Source organism: Castor canadensis, chromosome 12 (genome assembly GCF_047511655.1).
Source record: "Castor canadensis chromosome 12, mCasCan1.hap1v2, whole genome shotgun sequence".
In the NCBI taxonomy this organism is placed as follows: domain Eukaryota; kingdom Metazoa; phylum Chordata; class Mammalia; order Rodentia; family Castoridae; genus Castor; species Castor canadensis.
In genome coordinates this window covers 426,193-448,184 of record NC_133397.1, presented here as the reverse complement: position 1 = coordinate 448,184, position 21,992 = coordinate 426,193, and the positions used below count along the sequence as shown (strand labels likewise).

The 21,992-nt window shown below is 50.0% G+C and overlaps 1 protein-coding gene and 1 pseudogene across 2 annotated transcripts; both read left to right on the top strand.

Annotated features, from left to right (window-relative positions):
• The first annotated feature begins 327 nt into the window (after positions 1 to 327).
• Positions 328 to 9,198, top strand: Tmem18 (transmembrane protein 18). Of its 2 annotated transcripts, none has more exons than XM_074049059.1 (4): positions 328 to 484; positions 1,311 to 1,428; positions 5,459 to 5,513; positions 6,703 to 9,198. In XM_074049059.1, exons 1-4 carry the CDS (start codon positions 428 to 430, stop codon positions 6,890 to 6,892), a joined length of 420 nt encoding a protein of 139 aa, XP_073905160.1. In that variant the 5' UTR covers positions 328 to 427; the 3' UTR covers positions 6,893 to 9,198. The 2 variants fall into 2 exon arrangements, with proteins under 2 accessions (XP_073905160.1, XP_020038852.1); XM_020183263.2 differs by having other exon boundaries at positions 339 to 484; positions 1,308 to 1,428.
• On the top strand, positions 1,331 to 3,818 carry LOC109698838 (alpha-enolase pseudogene; annotated as a pseudogene).
• Positions 9,199 to 21,992: the final 12,794 nt, after the last annotated feature.

The window sequence follows — 21,992 nt, the reverse complement described above, 5'->3', positions numbered from 1 at the left end:
CCAGAACCGGGGACACCTGAAATACCCCAAGAAGGTCACTACTCGGAGCTTCACAGGGCACCGGAGCTGGGGCACTGTCCCCAGTCCCGCAGGGTCACAGGGGTGGGCCCCGTGTCCTTCCCCGATCTGTGCGGCGCGGACCCCACGTCCGTCCCGGGTCTGTGGGGCGCGGGCCCGTTTCCCCAGAACCCCGCCACGCTCGCGAATTCAAGAGGCCCTTGGAGATTCCCGGGATCCAATGCTTTAGTCCTGTCATAGTTTAATAGCTCTGGATACCGCGAGATTTCGCGCCTTTAAAGTTAAAATTATCGCGAGAGGACCAGATACCGCCAGTCTCGCGACCCCTCCTAATCTCGCGAGACGAGAATTCGGAGCTCCTCCTGCAGAGCCGCGGGCCAGTTCCGCGACGGTGGCGGGGGCGGGCACCATGCCTTCCGCGTTCTCGGTCAGCTCCTTCCCTGCCAGCATCCCCGCGGTGATCACGGTAACTACGCCGCTGGAGTAGCTAGGCCAGTGCAGGCGCGCGGTCGGGGTCGCCTGAGCTTCTCAGCAGTCCAGGGCTTAGTGGCCGAGGGCTGCGGACTGTGGCCGGGAGCGGGGCGAGGCGGGCAGGAGCCGCGGGGGCGGGGCTGGCGAGGTGGCTCTCAGGTGTTTCCATCCCCAGTTGTCCACTGGGTTGGCATCTCGGCAGGGCGCGTTTCCTGCCCCACCAGACTCCAGACAGGCCGCTCTCTGCACCGTTCTGTAGGTGCTGTCGCGCAAGAGGCAGGGTTGGTCCCTGCTGAGTGCAGGGGACACTTCCAGCTGGCCTGAAGGGCTCTGGGGTTCCAGACTCCAGGGCACATTTTTGTCTTATGCAAGAGGGAGCTCAGGGAGGCGCAGAGGAAGGGCTGAGGAGGCTGGGTTGGTGGCTGAGCGTCAGTAGGAGTTGCTGAACCTCATGTGGAGGCACTGCCCATACGGAAGCCCAAGAGATGAGGTCCTACCATCGGGAGGGTTAGGTGCACTGCAGAAAGGCACAGATCCCTTAGGTTACACATAACTGTACTCACCAATCAGATGGGGAAAGATAGTGGTGCCTTATGTTCTGTGTGCTGAGACGTTAGAATCTTTTAAAACCTTACAGTGGAGGGGATTCCTATTTCCTCTCCCTGATTTCTTTTCCTGCGCCATGTATCCGTGAGGCTTAGCCATGTTCTCCGGGTTATATCTCTGTAGCTAGAAAACTACGGGTGAGGGGCCAGGGACTCTCACTGGGCTTGAGGAAGCTCCAGGGATTCTGCAGCTTTCTAACTATGTCCTCATAGCAGACAGACTGGACTGAGCCATGGCTCCTGGGGCTCGCTGCCTTCCATGTGCTGTGCCTGCTCCTCACATGGCTCTCATCCCAGAGGTACAAACTGCAGATTGGACATTTCCTGTGCCTGGGTGAGTAGACCAGAATAGATCCTTGTGCACTGGTTGCTGTGATGTGGTCATGTGTGTTGTGTTGTGCTGTGTCTTCAGAATACATAAACATTTCACAGGACTCCAGCCTTCCACCAGGCGTTGTGCATGGAAACTGTAAAGTATGTCTGCATGTTGAACTTGAAAGGGGTCTGTGGAGCATTTCCTATGTGCCTTGTTGGCCTGGGAGGGTGCTTACACAGCAGTAGGAAGCAGACATTGGCTCAGCGAAATGCTGGTTGTCTTTTCACAGATGTTTTCCTGCTTGGACATTGTACCCCACTGCTTGTAAAGTAGGAAGGCAAGTTCTATGCATAAAATGAGCTGTTGCCCAGATTAGTTTTAAAGACAGAGCTCCAGGAATTTAGGAAAGGGCTATAGATGCATGGAATAATGGAGAACGATTGCACAGAAAAAAAGTCATGGAACTGGGCCAAAAGTGTGAGTAAAACATCAGGAAGAAATGATTGGGAACAGGTAGCTGGAGCAGAAGGTCTGCTCCAGATGAGGGCCAGGCAGAGCCCTTGATGCACAGGTTCAGAGATGGATGGGAAGCAAAGTATGGCTCAGGTCAGGACACCACAGCCTGAGGGAGCTAAGTGCTCAATGCTGTAGTTTCATGCTAGACAAAAGGTATGGGTGGGCCTCTGCCTGGCTAGGCTCCTCTTCATTCCATGGACATTGGAAAGACTGTAAAACTTATACTTGGTAATGAAAAATACAACAGCTGACTTTAGACAGATTTAGTCAGCCATGTGCAGGGTACAAATCTGAACAAGAAATTACCTTAGAAAGGTGAGTGGTCAGATTTAACACTCACCTTGGTGTCTGTAGCACCTCTCCTTTCCTGAGTTGATGAGAACGGCAGCCAGAAATTCACCATGTCTATTCTTAAGATCCATGCCAGAGGGGCCTTTGATTCTCATGGGGATCCCGTTGTCAAGGTTGATTTCTACACCAAAAAGGTCTCTTCTGAGCTGCGTGTGCCCAGCGGTGCCTCGGCTGGTACCTGTGAAGCTCTGGAACTCTGGGACAGTGATAAAATTTGCTACCTGGGGAAGGGTGTCTCACAGGCTGTTGAGCACATCAATAAAACTATTGCACCTGCCCTGGTTAGCAAGAAAGTAAATGTTGCGGAACAGAAGATCAACAAACTGATGCTCAAGATGGATGGGACTGAAGATAAATCTAAATTTGGTGCAAACGCCTTCCTGGGGGGTGTCCCTTACTGTCTGCAAAGCTAGTGCTGTGGAGAAGGGCGTACCCTCGTACTGCCACATTGCCAGCTTGGCTGGCAACTCTGAAGTTGTCCTGGCTGTCCCGGCTTTTAAACATGATCAGTGGTGGCTCTCACGCTGGCAAAATGCCCATGCAAGAGGTCATGATCCTCCCTGTGGGAGTGGCAGGCTTTAGTGAGGCCATGCACATTGGAGTGGAGGCTTACCACGATCTGAAGAATGTCACCACGGAGAAGTACAGGAAAGATGTCAACAACGTGGGCGACGAGGGCAGGTTTGTACCCAGCATCCTAGAGAACAGGGAAGCCCTGGAGCTGCTGAAGAATGTGATGAGGAAGGCTGGCTACACTGATGAGGAGTCATTGGCATGGACTTGGCTACCTCCAGTTCTTCAGTTCTTCAAGTCTCCCGATGATGCCTGACCAGCTGGCTGACCTTCATCAAGGACTACGTACGCACTGGTGTCCGTGGAAGACCCCTTTGACCAGGATGACTGGGAAGTGTGGCAGAAGTTCATGGCTAGTTTAGGTTTCCAGGTGGTAGGGGACAATCTCACAGTGACAAACCTGAAACAGGTTGTCAAGGCCGTTGGTATGAAGTCCTGCAATAGCCTCCTGCTCAAAGCGAACCAGATGACTTGGTGACTTAGTCCCTGCATGTGTTTAAGCTGACCCAGTCCAACGGTTGGCACGTTATGGTGTCCCATCCACTCTGGAGAGACTGAGGATACCTTCATTGTCAATCTGGTGGTGGGTCTCTGCCCTGGGGAGATCAAGAGTAATGCACCTTGCTGATCTGAGCATCTAGCCAAGTACAACCAGCTCCTCAGAATCAAGGAGGAGTTGGGCAGCAAGGCCAAGTTTGCTGGCAGGAACTTCAGAAAATCCCTGGCCAAGTAAGCCATGGGCAGGCCAGCCTCGAAGCCTTCAGTCACCACTGGCTACATAGACCCTACCCCTGATGTCAGCAAGGTCAGAGCAAAGCCCCACCCAGTGCTCACAGGGCCTGCAAAAGCCACATCTGACCCTGGGAGCCCTGTTGGAAACTTTAGCTCCGTACTCCTGTCATTGGTCCAAATTGTTGTTGTCACCTCGCTTGCCAAGTGTCTGGAGCCTTTTGTACCTCCATTATTATTTCTACAGTGACCACAGGCAAGATCCCCAGTTGTTTTATGTGCAAAATAAAAGCTTCAGTGACCCGTGGGGGGAAAACAAAAGAAAGGTGAGTGGTCTGTACAAATATGGGGTGGGCAGAGTCACTGTGTCCATTTCTTCATACAAGAGTCTGTCTTTATCAGGTGTGTCCTAAGGAATGCTGGGAATACAGTGGTGAGCAAATTTGGCCCCTTAGCTTAATGGAGCTTCACCAGGATGCCCACATTCAGCAGATAATCACAGACCTACTTGCACTCTTTCCAACTGTGACGAGCTCTCTGACAGGAAGGTCAAGTGTACAGTGAAAAACATGCTGAGGGGCCAACATAAGTCCTGCAGCTCAACCTGAAGTGTGGAGGCACACAGGCCTGATCATGCAGAGGGATATTGAATGCAAGGACCTCCAGGCAGGTACCGTAAAGAAAGGCAGTAGATGAACAAATGTTGTCGTGAACTAAAGAACCATGTGGGTTTGTGATTTCGAAGGGGAATGACTACAGTCATCGTAGGGAAATAGTAGACACTGCTTGATGCATCTCATGACTCATGAAGTGCTCAAAGCAATGTAAGGATTGACTATCACTTGCTCCATTTTCACATATGAGACACACCAAGGCTCATGGACCCAATGCATGGTGCATAAGTGGCAGGACGGAGATCCAGGCTCCAGTAGCTTCTGCAGGGCTCCTCAGCTCGCATCGTCCTGCCCAGCCCCCTGTTCACACCATCTTCTGTTGGCCTCCCTTTGTCTTCTCTCTGGTTTTGCATTTCCCTTGGCTTCCCTGCTGTGCCTCACTGGGTCCAACCTGAGGAGGCAGTCAGGAGATGGTGGCTGACTCTGGCTAACCTGCTTTTGATTTGATTCAAGGAGAATGAAAGAATTTGTATATTTTCACTTACTTGAGAATACCAGAAGTTAAGGCAATAGGTTTTTAGTTTGCTGTAATACATTTTGATGCAGGTTGCTATCTGGGCATGGGTCAGGTGTGAACATCGGCTCCACTTCTCCCTGATATGTTGGCCATGGGCAGGTGTGCCTTGGGGCCCTTGGGAAGACACTGAAGGACTGGGGAGACCCGGCAGCTCCTGCAGGGTTGTCACTGTGCTGTTTATCATGGCCTTGTCCTCTCCTGTCTTGTGCTTCCTACACCTCCAGGGCTTCTCCGCCCATTCTCTGTGGGCTTGTTGGTAACTGTCCCACCAGAGCAGCTGAGTATGGGGTTGAACAGCATTTCATGTCATTTGCAGTTCTGCTGCAGCTTGTCAAGTAGGACTGATCTGCAGCTCGTAACAGTGCTACTGCAAGCAATGCTGTGCCCACTGGACTTGGTGCCTAAATTGCAACTGGGCCCTGTCACTGCAGAGACCATGGATCTTGAACCTGTGCCTGATTGATTGATGGTGCTTGATTAATTTTCTGTTAAGTGGGCATAGTCTCTCATTTGGCAGTTTATAATTCATACCTCATGCCATAGCTAAAATGGAAAATGCATTTCTTAGCAAACTTGGTATTCTGTTACAGTGGTATAAGACGTTCTGTTGTAAAGAAAGTATAAATTTATTCTGTAAAGCATTATACAATTGGCCATCTGGACTCTAACATGACTTCTCTTTTCTCAGTGGTGCTAGTTTATTGTGCTGAGTATATCAATGAAGTCGCAGCAATGAACTGGAGGTAAGGGCAGCTTCCTGTCCGCTGGCCTGTGACTGCGGCTTCGTCTGTGGTGGCGGTGCCACAAGAACGCCCCATACAGAACACTGAACTTACAGGAGAACAAGGGTGCCAGGAATTTCAGCCATGTAAACCTCACTTCAGGCCTTGAGAAACAACTGGTTATGTGTTTTGAGCATGACGCAACCCTTTGTAACTGAGCCATGTTAGTTACGTGGTGTTGCTCGATGCAGCTAATACCAGTGTGAGAGAATTTAAAAAGGTGGCATTTTAGAGAAGACTGAGTCCAGGATGTGGGTAGGGCAGAAGGGGGTGCCCTTTGCGACCTCTCTCCTGCTCTCGGCACCATCCTTCTTATGCCTGGGTCATGCTACAACCTCCAGAGATGACTCCTGTTTCCCTGGCCCCCCCTGCACCTGAGTCTTAGTGCGGAGTGCTAGAATGTTCCAGAGTGTCCCAGTCATCCCCAGGAAAGTATAGTCCCCCAGATGCCCACAGCCTGGCAGTCTGGCCTCTGAACCCCCCTCATCTGGACTCTGGCTTCAACCCTCCTGCTGGCCCCACTGCAGCCTGATATCCACATGTCACCATCAGTATCCAAGTCACTATCAGGCATGGCTTTCCCCATAGCGCACATGCTCCCCACAGTGTCTCCAGGACATGGCGACTGGTATCCAGAACTGGCTCCATCTGCCAGGGCTTCTCTCCCTCAGTTCACTGCTCAAGCCCAGGGCTCAAGATTGCAGGTGGCAGGTTTCCCAACTCTGCTTGTACTGAGTTAAGGAAGACTGTGTTTCCTGTGTTCCCTCCCAAGAGCACCTGCAGACAAGTCCTGTCCGCCATTTCCTGGCTCTGTTGGGTGGGCCGGGGTCATTTTGCCTTACTTCTCTTAGAGAAAACAGCACTGACTTTGGAAGGTTGTTGTGATAGTACACTGCCTTCTTAAGGAGCAGTAGTGTGGATGTGGTGATTTTATAGTTGAGAAAAAGGCTGAAGATGTTAGTGTACAGGTTTAAGAATTTAAGACTTTAGTGTCTTAGAGTTGATATCAAACCTGCTGTAACCCAAAGGTCTCATTGTGGACAGGTGTCCTTGTTCCTTAAGTCACCCTTAGGTCAGCTGCTGTCCCTCTGTCACCTTCTGGGACTTAAAGGCCCTGTTGTGATGCCAATTTTTTTTTTTCTTAACACAGGTTGTTTTCAAAATACCAGTATTTCGACTCCAGGGGAATGTTCATCTCCATCGTGTTCTCAGCACCGCTGCTCCTCAATGCCATGGTCATTGTGATCCTGTGGGTGCACAAGACTTTCACTGTGATGGCTGACCTGAAGACCCTGCAGGAGCAAAGGAAGGAGAAGAAGAGGAGGAGAAAAGAAGAGTAGCGGGGGTCTGCCTTCGTTTTCCCGCTCCCATGCCACCTTGAGTTATGCTGTGTGCGTCCCAGGCCTCCTCTGCCAGCAACTGACTCATGGTTTGGAGACTGGTTCTTGTTTTTGATGCCCACAGTGATGGTGCATGTGTGATGCTTCTGGAAACCACCATCTGTGTCCTCAGGACCTGTCTTTCACATTTTTGGGGGCTTTCTGATTTGGCTGTAGCAAGTGTCCTATGCAGCCCCCAGGGCTTGCTGAGTATCCTTATATAACTAGCATCAACTGTGAAGCATTCGAGCCGCACTGTGGATGTGGGGCCAAGTAACTAACAGTGACACCTGCTTGTGCCACCATCACCTGTTTGTCCTGCTGTTGCCAGCCTGCAAAGGTGTCTTCCAGCTGAGCATGGTTCTGCCACACACAGGTGTGACACTTGCTTCCCACTGGAGGCGGAGGTGTTGCTTGCGTCTGGTGAACAGAGCCAGGAAGCTGCTGAAATCCTCTAGGCACAGGACAGTCCCCACTAGGAGCATTCTGTACCAAGTGTCCACTAGACTCAGGTCTGGAAAAATGCAGTGTGTCTCAGTTTAATGGCCAGCTCCCATGAGGCTAGAACAGAGTTGGGGCTACTCTACTGAAAACATGTTTGTTTAAAAGAATTAAACAAGCCATAAAGCGAGGATCCACAGAAAAGAATATGTTGAATGAGCCCTGCAATCTTGTTTTCCCCACGGCACAGTCAGTGGAGGACTTAGCTGTTTCTACCTTACCTGTGGTGAGCACACACCTGTTGGGTTCTGTCCTGAGCATCATGTCTCTTGAGGTTTGGGGTAGAGGAGCACATGCTGCTGACTGCTGGGCCGGGTGGGGCTGTGTCCGTTATGTCAGCTGTGCCCTTCCTCAGATGCTCTGGCTCCTGTCGCATATGGAACAGTGGCTGGAGATGACGTGACCAGAGACCCAATGGGAATGCTGTTGACTGTCCTGTTCGACTTAAAGAAACTGTGATAGAATTTTAAGAGTGGTTTTCCCTAAGTGAAATTTTCCTCAAATTTGTACAAGAGAAGAAGCATACAGATGAAAGCATTGATACTTAGGTTAAAAGTTGGCAGCTTCATAAATTACAAACCTGTCTGAAATCCACATATGTAATTTTTTATAGTTTTTATGTGATTGCTAGCTCCCTGTAGAGGCTGTTGACTGAATTCCGATGAGGCTTACACACGAGTCAGTATGCTCTTCTTGAAGTCACGAGCTTGTGACCTGTAAGTTTTTCCTGCCCCTCGTTGATTTGTTCACCTTTTACATTGAACACAAAAAGTGACTTAAATAAGGGCTCAGGTGTAAGTTGGTGGTAAGGTGCTTGTGTAGCATATTCCAGACTGGTTTCCATCTCCAGCACTCCACATGTGATGTGACCTGTCCAGTCATGTGATTGAATCATCTGAGGGCAGACCGATTGTGTGTGCTGAAAATTACTGATTGAGGACATTTAATGGTGTTACGAGTTCAGAAGTGTGGACTGTATCACAGAGTAAGAACAAACGGCCAGTTGTATTTGAATAAGCTAGTCTGGAACAGGAGAATGGTGAGGGTGTGGGGCATCCAACATGTCTGTTCCCCTCCTGGGCCGGTGAAGAGTGGGGAGAGAACTGTGGGCACAGCTGTAGAGGCTGCCGTCTCAGGGAACTGGGCACTGGGTGTGGCTGGAATGAAAGGAACCAGGGCTATTATAGATGCTTTGTTCTGGTGTAATGTCACCATCTACACAGTCCATGTGGACTGTCCGTGTGTGGGGCCATCTCACTGAATCTACTTTTCCTGTTAAAAGGTAATGCAGTAGTGTTTGCTTTGCATTCTCTTGATCTTAATGACTCAGAAGAGTGTGTGACCATGACCTGGGCTTTTGGGTCTTCCTTCCATGTGTGCATGGACGTGTGTGCTTGTCACATTTTGGCACAAAAATAAATTTTTATCTTTTTAGTGAAGTTCATATTTGGTGGCTGCCTTTACATTCTGTTGTCTTGTTAGGGAATTCCTGCAGGCTAAACTTAGAGCAGTTGAATGGTTTATGAACCCAGTGCAGGGGTACTGCTGCTCTGAGGAGTTTGCAGGTGTGGCCATGCTGTGGTCATTGCCTGTGTAATAAGAGGTTTGTGGGCAGCCTTCTGATCTTAAGGACACAGCTGTTCTTAGTGTATGTTTGTAAACAAAGCAGGGGGAAGGAGATGTGATAAAAGCAGCTTGTACATTCCAACCTGTGACACCATAAGTTTATTGATTACTGTGCGATAAAATACATCTTTGATACTGTCTGGGGTGCTTCCTTCAATGAGCATGTGGAGCCTTACCTGTAGCGAGCTCGTCTGTGGTGTGGGCCCCTCACACGTGACCTTCACAAACCCAGAAATCCAATGTTGGCATTGTAGAAAATCAACTCAGGCCCAGAGATATGCATGTCAAATGAGAAAGCAGAATGTGAACCTGAGTAGGTGACTTCCTGTGAGAAGTAGAGTGGGGGTGTGGACATGGCCTCCTTCACAAAATATCCAAGGGATGAACAGTGCTCACAGGTCTGCTGAGAGGCAGAAAAGGAGCCTGTGTCCTAAGTCACGCTCTAGGTGAGGTTAGCCCACAGAGGCAGCGGCTCTCCTGACAGCTAGGTTCCCAACGCCTTTCCTTGGAGAAGGCCTCAGCTTCAGGCACCCAAATGGTGTGTGTCCTCAGGACAGAGAGGAGAGAGGCTCTGAATGGCTTCCAGCAAACCCTTCTTCCCGAATGTGTGGTTGTAGAATGTGCTGATGTCTGGAATGGAGTCTTGGGTGCCCAAGGTTCCCCCAGGTGATGCTCAGGACTCTAGCTGCACACAACAGTCAGTTATCAGAGGATCCATGTTGAAAGGAGCCAGGGGTGCACTTGGCGGTGTGGGGGCAGTGAGACACCAGCTGAACTGCAGGTTTTGCTGCAGTTGGTCTTGGGGGCAGGGAGCATCTGGCCTGCAACCGCCCACCCACGTGTGCACGTGACAGACAAGTAATGGCTGTCCACATGCCAGAGACCACTAAGGTAAACACGAAAACCCAGTGGAAAACAAGTAAATTGCGTATGCAGTCATCACTCGGTATACACGGGTATCGCCCCAGGATCCCCTTCAGATTCCAAGTTTGTGTCATGCTCAATTCTCTTTGTGAAATGGTGTAACGTCTGTGTAGAACCTTCTACTTCCCCATTCTCTTACAGCTTAATGCTTCGTCAGTAGAAGTCAAGTTTGTAAATAGTCGTTTCTCTGTTATTTAGGGAAGAACAAGAGGAAAGTGTTGTGCTGTGCAGATGCAGTTTCCTTCCCCACACTTTCACTCTAGGGTTGGCCGAATCCCAAGGATGCAGAAGTCATGGACATGGAGGGCCAGCTGCAGATTGGCGTTAGAAGTGTCGTGGAGAGAAACGCAAGTACCACAGGGAGCCGCTTCACTTTTAACAGGTTAGTGGCATTTTAAGGAGTGAAAGGGGGGTGCAGACACCCAGGGCAAGTCCCACACAAAGGAGGCCACAGGGAGGCCCTGAGGCAGATGGGGCCTGCCCAGGCCAGCAGGAGGCCCAGCCTCGAGTGCCTCCTGTGGATGGGTTCCACAGCCTGGGAAACCTGGCTCTTCATGAGGGCCATGAGCCACACTCCAAGCCTCCTCAGGGCAAGGGCAGGGCCGGCTGGGGTTCTAACCCAGGCTCAGGCTGCTCTTCTGGAAGTGAGCTGAGGAAGCTGCAAGTGAGGGTGGGCAGGACAGGGAGCAGCCTGAGCATGGGGCTTCAGTGGGAAGGTTTGGGATTGCCTCTTGACATAAGTCGGGAGTCAGATGTTTGCCCACTGGACAGCGGGCACAGGCATCTCAAGGCCTGGACTCTCAAGGGAGGGTGAGCTGGGTCTCCCTTTGAAGGATGTACAACCTGAGGCAAAGGAGTAGTGTAGGCCTACACACTCAGCATAGTAACCAGTGTGGTGCTGAGGTACCATGCCCAGAAGCTAGATAAGAAAGTACCCAGGGCCAGATGACCAGCCCTAGATTGAGCATTGCTGTGGCCCCCGGCCTTGGAAGAAGCTTGTATCATAGAGACGAGGCCAGAATATGCCAACAAAGTATCCGTCGTCATCAGTGGTACATGTCCAGCCAGCTGTTCCTGCCTTGTCCCGAGTCCCTGATGTTCATCCAGCTCATTGCGATGCCTCTACAATTATCAGTGTTTGCCCTACCTAGTTCTCAGATGGGAATTTTTTTTTCTTTTTTGTGGTAGTGGGGGCTTGAACTCAGGGCCTACACCTTGAGCCACTCCACCAGCCCTTTTTTGTGATGGGTTTTTTTGAGATAGGGTCTCCCGAACTATTTGCCTGGACTGGCTTCAAACCACAATCCTCTGCCTCCTGAGTAGCTACGATTACGGGTGTAAGCCACCAGTGCCTGCCTGTTCTTTAATTTTGGAAATTTTCAGCTATTTCTTCATATCATTGCATCACTACTAGGAAATACCTGATGCTTAGCCTGTGGCAGGTGCAGGGTATGGACACAGAGGACCCCGACACAGGCACGTTCTCTCTCAGGTGTGGAGGGAGGCTTCGCTGCACAGTTGGGCCCAGAGTGGCTGCTAGCTCCAGGGCCCATGCTGTGTGGTTCCCTCTCCTGCCCTCCCCATAAAGCCCCCTACTGGTGCAATGTGCTTCAGAGGCCCTTGTGATCTCTGGGGGACAAGGATAGCTCAGCTAGTATTGATCCGATCGCTCTGTGCCAATAAATAATTTTTCTTCACTAATTCCTTCTTGCTGAAACTAACACTGACCCCTTATAACCAGGGGGTCCTGTGAACAAGATCTTATGAAAGTAGACTCCTTTGTAAATGGGACCCTATATAGACAGGATTCTATATAAATAATATCCCATGCCCACAGGACCCTATGTAAACAGAATCTTGTGTATACACGCACAATCCCATGTAAACAGGAACGTATATAAATATAACACTATGTGGACAGGATCCCATGTAGATAGTACATTGTATAGACAGGCTTTTATGTAGAGAGATCCAATGTAGACAGGACCCTATGTGGACAGGACCCTGTGGAGATAGGACCCTTTAAGAAAGATCCCATGTAGATATGACACTGTGTAGCCAGGACCCTGTATAGATAGACCCCTGTGTAGACAGGATCCCATGTAGATAGGACACTGTATAAACAGGATCCCCCTGCCACATGCTACCCAGGGCTCCAACTTCCCACACTACCCAGCCACAAGTCCCAGCTGCCCGTGTCGTGCTGTCTCAGCTGTCCAGTGTCAATGCACGGTGTGTTGAGCAGCTGGAACTGTCCCATGTCAGGCCTTACCAGCATTTCCCTCTGAAATCTACAAAGTGACTTTCAGCCCTGGAATCACAATACTTCATTATCAGCACCATTTCGATGATGTCACAGTAACCAAAGTGTATGGGGTTCAGTTCAACTCACTCAACAGGTTTCAGATGTTGAGATGCACTTTTCTCATGAGTTCCTTAACAGGAAATGCAGAAGTCTGCAGCCTTACAGGCACACTTTTCCTTTTTGTTGCTGACCTGGAATAAATTCCTACCTGCAAAATAACTTGAAATGACTTTGAATTGTTGCTAAATCAGTGTTCAGAAGGCATGCTCCACTGTCAGGTGAACATGTGCTGGCTGTGTCTCCACGCACTCAAATTTAAAAAGTGCTCTTTGGAAGGATGGGTAAAATCTCATCATTTTATGTTGCATTTCTTTGGTTACCTGTGAGGCTTAGTTAACAACTTTAATTATTGGCACAGTACACTTTTGTCAATTATCTATTCATCATTGTATTTTTATGAATAATCTTTATATATTTTATTCTTTGTTTTACAATACAACTTTGTTTCTAAGGCTGGATATGGTGGCTCAGCTTGTGCCTGTAATCCTAGATATTTGGGAGGCAGAGATCACTGTTTGAGGACAACCTGGGTGAGACTATTTCAGCCATTAAAATAGCTGGGTTATGGCGGCATGGGCCTGTCATCCCAGTTACATGGGCAGCAAAACATGATCCAGGCCTGGCCAGCCATAAATGCAAGATTCTATCAAATACCCAGAAAACAAAAAGGGCTGGGGGTGTGGGGTGGTTCAAGTGATAGAATACCTGCCTGGCAAGCATGAGGCCCTGAGGTCAAACTCCAGGTACTGTCAGATGATAGATGGATGGATGGATGGATAGACAAGTAGCTAGGTGATAAGCATTCCTAGCTTTATATGTCAAAATCAACAACACATGCAAGTATGTTTTTCCAATCTGGGTTTGAGTTTGACCTTTGTTAATATTTTGTATTGTATTGAGGTTGTGTGCTTCCTGAGAGGCTGCAAAGGTGGAGCCCTGGCTTGCTGGCTGCCTGCTGATGGTGGCCTCTGCCTGTCATAGGTGCTGGGAGAAGGTAGAGTGACTGAGGGCAGCCAGCATAGCTTCACCTCCTCTGTCTTAGGCATGTGCTGGGTGTGGATCTCGACTAGGGGTGCTCAGACGTCTTCCTCCTGTGGCTCACACTGCACAGATTCCACCACCATCTTTTGGCCCAGCTCCCCAACCCAGCACCCGGGGTGGCAGGGGAAGGAGGGACAAGCATCTAGAACCATTGAACTTGAACACGGAAGCCAGTTTTCCTTCTCGGGTTGGCATGTGAAGAACTGCAATGCATTTGTCCATTCTGTCACCCAAGTCTGGCTTCTGCTCTTAAATTCTCCACAGCTCACTGATGTGATGATTAGCAAATCAGTAGTGAAGTTAGTCAGTTTACATTTTGGCAATATAGTTGATCCAAGGATCCAAAACATGTGGTACACAGTATTAAAGTATTTTCCTTTTGAAGGAGGCCGAGCCTGGCTTGGTGGGATCTCATCTCTCATTCCCAAGCATGACTATCAGCTTGACAGACTCTTCCTTCCCTTGTAACTGGTTATCTGCCCTCAGTCTGGGCTGGGACTGGGGACATGCATTTCACAGGTCACAGTCCTGTGTGACAGTGAATGATCAGATTTTCATTCTCAGAGCTGAGTAAAGGGAGAAACTGGAAGAAGAATTTCTTTCTGAGAGCAGGCTCTGGGCTCCCCTCTGGATGGTGAGCTCTTTCACGATCACTCCCCGCAGAGTCTTGGAAATCCACATCCTTCAGGGGAGGCCACTTTTCTTTGACACAAGTGAAATTGTGTCATTTCCATTCTGTGGAACTCTGCATGGTTAACAAATTACTTACGGGAAGCAAAGAGCCCTGGAGAAACACTGATGGGCAGAGGAGAGAGTCAGAGCAAGGGACACTTAGGTGACCCAGGACACAGTGGCCTTTGCAGCAACCTCTTTTCCACCCTGTGTGGCAAAACCTTGGGCATCTCCTGCTGGACGTATCCAGTCACCACTCCAGAAGAAGACTGTGCATTCTGCCACTGGGTGTTCCCAGAGACTCACTCAGAAGAAAAACAAAGAAATGAAGTATTTTCCCCTGGGAAACATAGTGTCTGGAGTTAAGAGAGGGTGGTTTTGCCTCTTGAACTTGCTAGAAATTTGGCATTGGCCAAATCCCTGACTTTTCGTTTTTGATCTCCTGTTGTGGACAGGAGTAGTGTATTTAATGTGATCACTGTTAGGGTCAAAGGCTGTGATGCGTGTTAATTCCCCTAAGCTGTATGCACCTTACCTGCTGCAGTCAGTGGAGACTAATGGGTATCCAGCCTCCAGGGTGTGAGCTTATTCTACCAGTCCAGCCAGAGGACAAGCGAAGCCAACAAATGCCAGAATAAAACTGAGGAGTTGTGACCCAGTGCATCTGGTAGCCATTGTCCTGAGCGGGTCCCCCTCCATGTCCCCATCAGAAGCTGTAAAATGTCAAGTGCTGAGCGTGAATCCTCTCTGGTTCTGCAATTCTATTGCTAAAGCCTTCCCTGGAAAACCCGCACTTCTCACCAAAACCTCCAGAGGGTGCAAAAGCACTGTGTCAGAAACCAGCAGCCCAGGTTCTGGCTGCTTAAGGAGTTTTTGTCACTTGAGTGCAATATTTTTTATTCAGATCCTGAAATAAAGGGAAGGAACCAAGAGCAGTGCTTTGGTTTGCTTTGTTCATTGGAACTGTGTTAGCTATGTATACTATATGTTGTACAGTCAATTTTTACTTGGCCAGGAGCAAATCTAAATACGCACATATAAACATACACCTGGGGCATTTCTACCCCCGCCCCGCACCCAGTGTGGACGAGAGTGCTGTTGCTCCACATTCCTGCCAGCATGCAGTGTGGTCGGGGGTCTGGACTTTGGCCCCTTGGGTAGGTGTGCTGTTTGAATCTTCATTTCCCCCATAGCAGGTGATGTGGTGCCTCCTCCTGTGCTGTTGATATTACTGGTAAGTCTTCTTTGCCGTCTGTTCAGGTCTTGATCCATTTTAAAATTGGGTTGTTGTCTTATTGTTGAGTTTTAAAGAGTCCTTTATGTGTTTTGGATACTAGAACTCTATCAGGTAGAGGTTTTACAACTTTTTTCTTCCAGTCTTGGTTTGTCTTTTTATTCTCTTGACAGTATCTTTCACTGAGTACAAGGTTTATATTTAACAAAGTCCAGCTTATCAGGTTTTATGTTGTGTATCTTACTGTTTTTGCACATGCAAAGTAAACACCAACCCAGGATCGGCTGAATTTTCTCCCACGTTCACTTCTTCAGACTGTTTCTTAATGGTTTTGCTTGGTCTCTGGTGTTCTCATCCATGAAATGATAACATTCCACAGTAAGACTCAAATGGGTCAGTGAACATGACAGCTCACTGGTAATGGTGTCTATAGAACGACAGGCAAGGGCATGGGAGCTGAGTGGGGGTGTTTCCTGAATCAGGGTTCCCGGGCATGTGACATGTTCAAATCAGCATGTTTGAACCATGTGTGCCACCCAGCCAGGACACAGACCTGACATGGTGACAGATAAGACTGAAAGTCCGAGGGAAGATGGTGGGGGAGGGGCAGGGATCAGTGGTGATGCCATGTGATTGTGACATGCCTTCCATTCCCTGCAAAGCACAGGGCTGAGGTCTCTGGGGAGGATGGCAGCAAGGCTCTGGGACCATCTTGGAGACTGGTGGTCTCTTAGAGACCAGGGACTGGTCTCTCCTTGGATCCAGAGCCTGTGGTAGGAGAAGGACTCTGAGTTTCTGAGGAAACACTGTGAAGAGACTGTGAGTGGCCCAAGACCCTGGGCTGACCCCTCAAGGTAGAGACAGGGTAGGCTTCTTTCTCTGCCTGGACATAGCCTGGTAATCATTGCAGGCAGCCCCGTGGTGCCAGGAAAGGGTGCCAGTCCTAGACCTTGGGGGTCAGCCCATAGATGGGACTCAGCTCTGAGGAGCAGGGATGCCAGGCTGGAGTAAAGAACACAACCCTAGACTACACCTGCATCTGAAGCCCTCCAGCCTGGACCTACTTCCATGTCTAGAGCCCTCCACCAAGTACTGAGGCTATTGTGGTGATGAAATAGTGGGTAAGGCTGACAAAAAGAGAAAGGGGGTGGGGGCACAGAGTCAGAGAGACAGAGACAGAGAAAGGCAAACACTGAGCCATGGGGGCGGGGGTTGCTCAGTTTCCTTTGTCCCCAACACCTCTGTGTCCCCACCAGCAGACCCTGCACCAGCTCCAGCCAGACAGGAGGAACATGGTGCATGGATTTGTCCCCAGCATCCAAGACAGATTCAGAAAGGTGGCTTGAGGTCAACTGAGAGGCCAGTAGCTCAGCAGTCAGCACAGCTAATGTTCTTAAGTGTCTGTTCACTCATTTGCTTTTCAAAACAATCCAAAAAAGCAGGCACGACCATTACCTGCAATTGAGAAATGAGGAATCGAGACACAGAGCGTGAACCACACAGCTCCTGCTGTGCAGGGGCCAGGGCTGGTCCTGTGCAGCCAGTGAGCTGGGGGTGCAGATGCACGGCTTTGTCCTCATGGTGTCTGTGATGCAGGCCAACCTCTCTCCCTTCAGTCACACCAACCCCTGGGGCTGGCTGGTACCCTGGCTCTGCTGTGTCCCTCCCACTGCAGCCTCTCCTGTCTGTGTGAGCAGTGATCTGGTCCATACCTCTGCTCCTCCTTAAAGCTGAAGCCACCTCCCCAGGGGCAGGTCAGACCTTGCCATTGAGCTGAGAAGAGCAGCACCCGAATCAACAGTGCCAACAGGGACGATGCCCAGGACTTCAGAGCCACAGGAACCTCCCAAAGGGGCTCCTATGTCATTTGACTTCCCAAAGGGGCTCCTATGTCATGTGACCTCCCAATGGGCCTCCTATGTCATGTGACCTCCCAATGGGCTTCCTATGTCATGTGACCTCCCAATGGGCCTCCTATGTCATGTGACCTCCCAATGGGCCTCCTATGTCATGTGGCCTCTTGGAGTGAGTTGGCCATGGGCATGGAATGACTGGCCTTGACACTCTTAAGTTGGTTAAGTTACTGTGTTTGGGGAATCTGCCTTCCCTTTTCAATATGTGACAGCTGCTTTTATCTTTCCACAGGTGGGCTCTTTATTCCTCTCTCGTGACACTAAAGAAGCAATAACAAGATTTTAATTAGAAGTCTACAGCTATCAGGAAGAGTAAGTTAAATTCAATCTAATGATGACCCCAAAAGTATTCCTGGGAAAACCTGATACTTCAACATCTGCAGAAGACGGGAGCCAGTCGGCATGCTCACCGCAGACCTGTCCTCGCTCTGCCCCACTAGAACCCGCTGTCTCCCCCATGTTCCAAGGGTCTCCTGCTCTCCACCCACCTCATCTCTCCTGATTTCCATTCAGTAATTTTAACCACATTCCTGGTCCCTGATTATATCCAAAACTGCAAAGATGTTCTGTTTCTATTACATAGAAGACTGAGGATTTTTTCTTTTTTGTCTCCACTACGTTTTCACAATTTAATTAGAAAAGCTCATCTAGGTGTTTTTCTTAAGAGGAAAAAAATCATTAAAAAATGCTGTCACGCCCCTGGAAGGCAGGGGTTGCAGAGCCTGTTCCTCACCCAGAATGGTGATGCCAGTGTGCACTGGCCCAGCACTGAGAATGGCCAGGAAGAGCTGGGGGTTCTGGAATTTCAGGTGTTGTCCCTGTGTCTCTCCTCTCCCCACACCTTTTACTCCCTCCCCCACTCTGCTTTCCTTCGTCGTCCTCCTCCTCTGTTTCTGTCTCTTCATTTTCCCTCTCTCCTCCTCCTCCCTCTACTACGTGTCCTTTTCACAATCTAAGCTTGTGTTTTGAGGTCATCTCTATTCCTCCATCTCATTCTCCCTCTCTCTGTGTATATCTGTTTCTGTCTCTCTGTTTTTCTCTCTCTTCCTCCGCCCCCCCCACCATGTCCTTTTCCAAAGCTAAGCTTGTGCTTTGAGGTCATCTATTTTCATCCATCCCATTTTCCCTCTGGACCCACACTTCCCTCAAAGGGTGAGGCGGTGAGGTGAACCTATGCTCAGGTCGCGTCACTCTTGTGTGATGTGCTTGCAGACAGCTCCAGCCCCTGCCTTCCCTGGAACCTGTGACTTTCTTCCACAGGCCCTTCACTCCCTTTCTTCCCATCCACATTGATCCAACCCTTCTGTGGCTTCCCTCACTTTACTCACAACAAAGTGGTCAACAGGAGAGTTGTCCTAACCACAAGGCCCCTAAACCTTTGTGAGGAACAAAAGAGATGACTCCATTCCTGGTTCTGATAGGTTCTTCTCTGCTAAGAAAGAAAGGAGAAGGGAAAAGAGGGGGGGAGGAAAGAAGGGAGGGAAGGAAGAGCAGAGAAAAGGTGCCGCTGCGGTGCCCTCAATCTGGCCAGTCCACAGCTTTTCCAAACTTGCTGCAGCACAATGCACGGCTTTATTTCCAGGGTGAACCTCACGTTCACACTTCAGAATGGTTCATGTTCTGGACATGATATTTTCTCTCCCCACCCTGGGTCATCTGATGTGAAGGTGACAAATGTACCTCATCCCAGAGGACTTGAAGCCCAGCCACATGTACTGCACAAACAGGAGCATGGTGGGGGCTGAGGGACATGGAGCTGGGCTGTGATGCTCTATCAAAAGTACCAGGTGAGTTTGAGCTTTGTCATGATTTGTAGCCACTTGAGAGGAGCCAAGGAGCTGTAGCTCACTGAGGAGCAAATGAGAGAAACAGGTTTGCTGCCTGAATCTCCCCTGGGTCACAGACCCTTCCTGGAGTCCTCCCAGGTGCCAAGGCATTCGGGCTTTGTGGAGGGGGCAGGGAATGTGATTGATGAGCAGAGCTAAAGGAAAAAACATGTGCTTGGATTTTTCCCAAGGTTCAACTTCAAATAAATAAATAGCTATGAGTAAGGTTAAGGTTGGTTTGGCTGTTTTTGTCACATAACTACACTAAGAAATGGTGATGGTGCAGGGGGACTGAAATTCACAAAACTCCCAGAGCTCAGTCCCATAGGACACAACCACTCAGCTGGAGCCACTTGGGTCTGACGTCTACAGAGATCTGTAAGTTAGTGAACTGTGTTTTCCTTGCGGTAAATTTCGTGTTGGGGACAGCTCCATCTCTCAGAAGCCTTCTGCAGCTGACCATTTCAGCCCCTGGCAGACACCTGCCTTGGGCTGGTCAGGGCAGCTCTGCAAACATGGTGAGACCTGAGAGTGTAACTCACCAGGTGACAAATAAGGTCATGCTCCGTACATAGAGCAGCAGACCTGCGGTTGAGGTGGATAGCTTGGCTTTTCTCCACAACCCTCAGTTCCTGGTGGGAGGGGGTGCACGCTCCACCTGGCCACTCCTGGGACCTGGTGCTGGTGCTGACCGTCAGGATAGAGAGCTTGGCTGGAAATAGGTCTTCCCATCACAACACAGTGGCTGGGTCCCAAGGGACAGGTGCATGGCCATGTCTAATTTCCCCAGGCTCCTGTGGATGGAGTGCCTTGCCCACCACATGGCATCGCTGACATACTTTGCCTGTTCAGAGATGCCTCCCCACCCTACTTAGAGGAAGTTTGAAGTCTGTGTTGAGGTTCCTGAGACCTTTGGGGATACAACTTGTTTGTAGTGTTTTTATGACCCTGACTGACCCCGTAACCCAACTTCACAGACTTGCAGAGCCAGTGTGGTCTCCTAACCCTTTCTGCTGCCCCACATGGACTTTGGGGTTTGGCCCCTTCTCAGGCAGTTCCCAGAGATCCATGCTGTCCACTGATAACTAGAATCTGTATTGTGACCTGCACCTGTCTGAGAAAACTGTGCACAGTATCTTACCGAAGTCTCAACATGTTTAAAATTTTCAGAAGATACCACTCATAGGCAGGCCCAGTGGGAGAAGCTGGCACATGCTGCTGAGTGACCAGGTACAGGTGGCCAGTGGGGAGGGCACTGGCCTGTGCAGGAGCCTCTGTCATCTGCCCCCACTCCCCTATCAAGACCCAAGGTGGGTAGCTGTTTCTCCCACTGCTTCCAAGTCTCCACTAAAATTAGAACAAGAAAATGGGAAGGTGGAGACAGGTGGTATAGAGGACAGGGTGGGGCTGGCCTGGACCTGAACACAATGGGGACGGTTAAGGCCTCCTACATGGTTGGCAGCAGAGGAGTGGTAAGGTAGATGATCAAGTTCCCGGGGGCCTCAACAAGGATGGAGATAGAGACATAGGATCTTCACATCGGAGAACTCGTTAGAACGGCTGTGTAAGAACAAAGAAGAAAATACTTCAAAAAAAGATCTTGCAAAATGAAGAGCACTGTTTTATAGTAGAGCAAGATAAGACAAGGAAATTAAAGTTATAAAAATTGAAAGGAAGAAATAAAACCTGTCCTTAACCACAATTATTGTCCTTCCCAGTCAGAGGGGAGGCCAGGCCAGACATCATCCCTGGAGTCTCTGTCTGTGGGGTAGAAGCTCTCAAAATGGCTCTGTTGCCATCCTCAATCTCAAAACACCTCCCTCCATGTCCTCAGCACACAGTTGAGTTGAGTGCTTCCCCAAGCGGACTGTTCTCATTAGGTCACAGCTCCGCCTGGGCCCCCCCCATCTCCAACATGGGCTCTGCCTTGCTGTCCTCATAATACCAGCACCAACCCTCACTTCCTCCACGTTGTTCCACATTTGTCCTCTGGGGACACTCTGTACCCTTTCGTCCTTCCCTCCTTGGCCCTGCCTGGATCCCCGGGATCTTCCTGCTTTTTTTCCATCCCATCCTCTCTTGACTGTCATTGCAATGTCTCCCTGGCCACATGGCCTCACATGGCAATGCTTTGTGACTCTTGTCCTGTGCAGGGCCACTTGGCCAGGCCCCCTCCTCTGATGTCTGCACAGGGTTCAGCAGTGCAGCCCAGGTGGACCTGTGACCCTGAGGCTGCCATTCTAAGTGGGTCTCAGCTTCCCTCCAGTTCCTGGTCCTCCTCCACCCCTTCCACTGAACCACCGGACCATGCCAGGGGCATCTTTTCTCAAAATACTGTGACCTTACTTGTCACCCACTTGGGCTGTGAACGCTTGAGACTGTGAACGTCGTATTTTCTTTCATATAAATATAATCTCTGACATGCTTAACTTACTTTTTATAAGCAATAATAGTTCGTGAATAATTCACTCTGTTAGCTTTGGAAAAAGAGATTACAAAGTTAGTCACAAAGCTAAATTTGAAGAATGGGGTTTCTGATGTGGACGGGGACCCTGATGGACCCTGTGGGCACAGGAAGCCGGCACTGGCCCGATGGGGCTGTGAGCACCCGGCAGCTGCGGCCGCCTTGGTGGTTGTAGGGAGCTGAGTCTCAGACTCCACAAAGCAGTGGGTCTCCTGTGGACTTGAGGTGCCTGCCAAGTGCATGAACCAGAGCAAGAGGACGCAGAGCCCGTGGCTCACAGCACTGTCCTGGGACAGGTGGCCAGGCTGGTTTGTGGTGCCTGAGGACAAGCAGAGGACTAGCCACGGGCTCCCTCCTGCTCTCAGGCAGAGGCCGAGGCCGGCCTCAGGGGCTGAATCCTGGCTGAAGCCATGTGATGAAATCCAAGACGGCGTCAGCCTGGCTCTGCAGATTCCTGTTCCTCCACTAGCCTTCTCTGAGCAGTAAGCTCCGGCT

Excerpts from the sequence above, each read along its gene's own strand:
- Tmem18 (XM_020183263.2), top strand. The coding sequence starts at position 428 with ATGCCTTCCGCGTTCTCGGTCAGCTCCTTCCCTGCCAGCATCCCCGCG. Across the intron at positions 1,429-5,458 it reads TGGACATTTCCTGTGCCTGG|TGGTGCTAGTTTATTGTGCT; the intron begins GTGAGTAGACCA and ends CTCTTTTCTCAG. Across the intron at positions 5,514-6,702 it reads GTCGCAGCAATGAACTGGAG|GTTGTTTTCAAAATACCAGT; the intron begins GTAAGGGCAGCT and ends TTCTTAACACAG.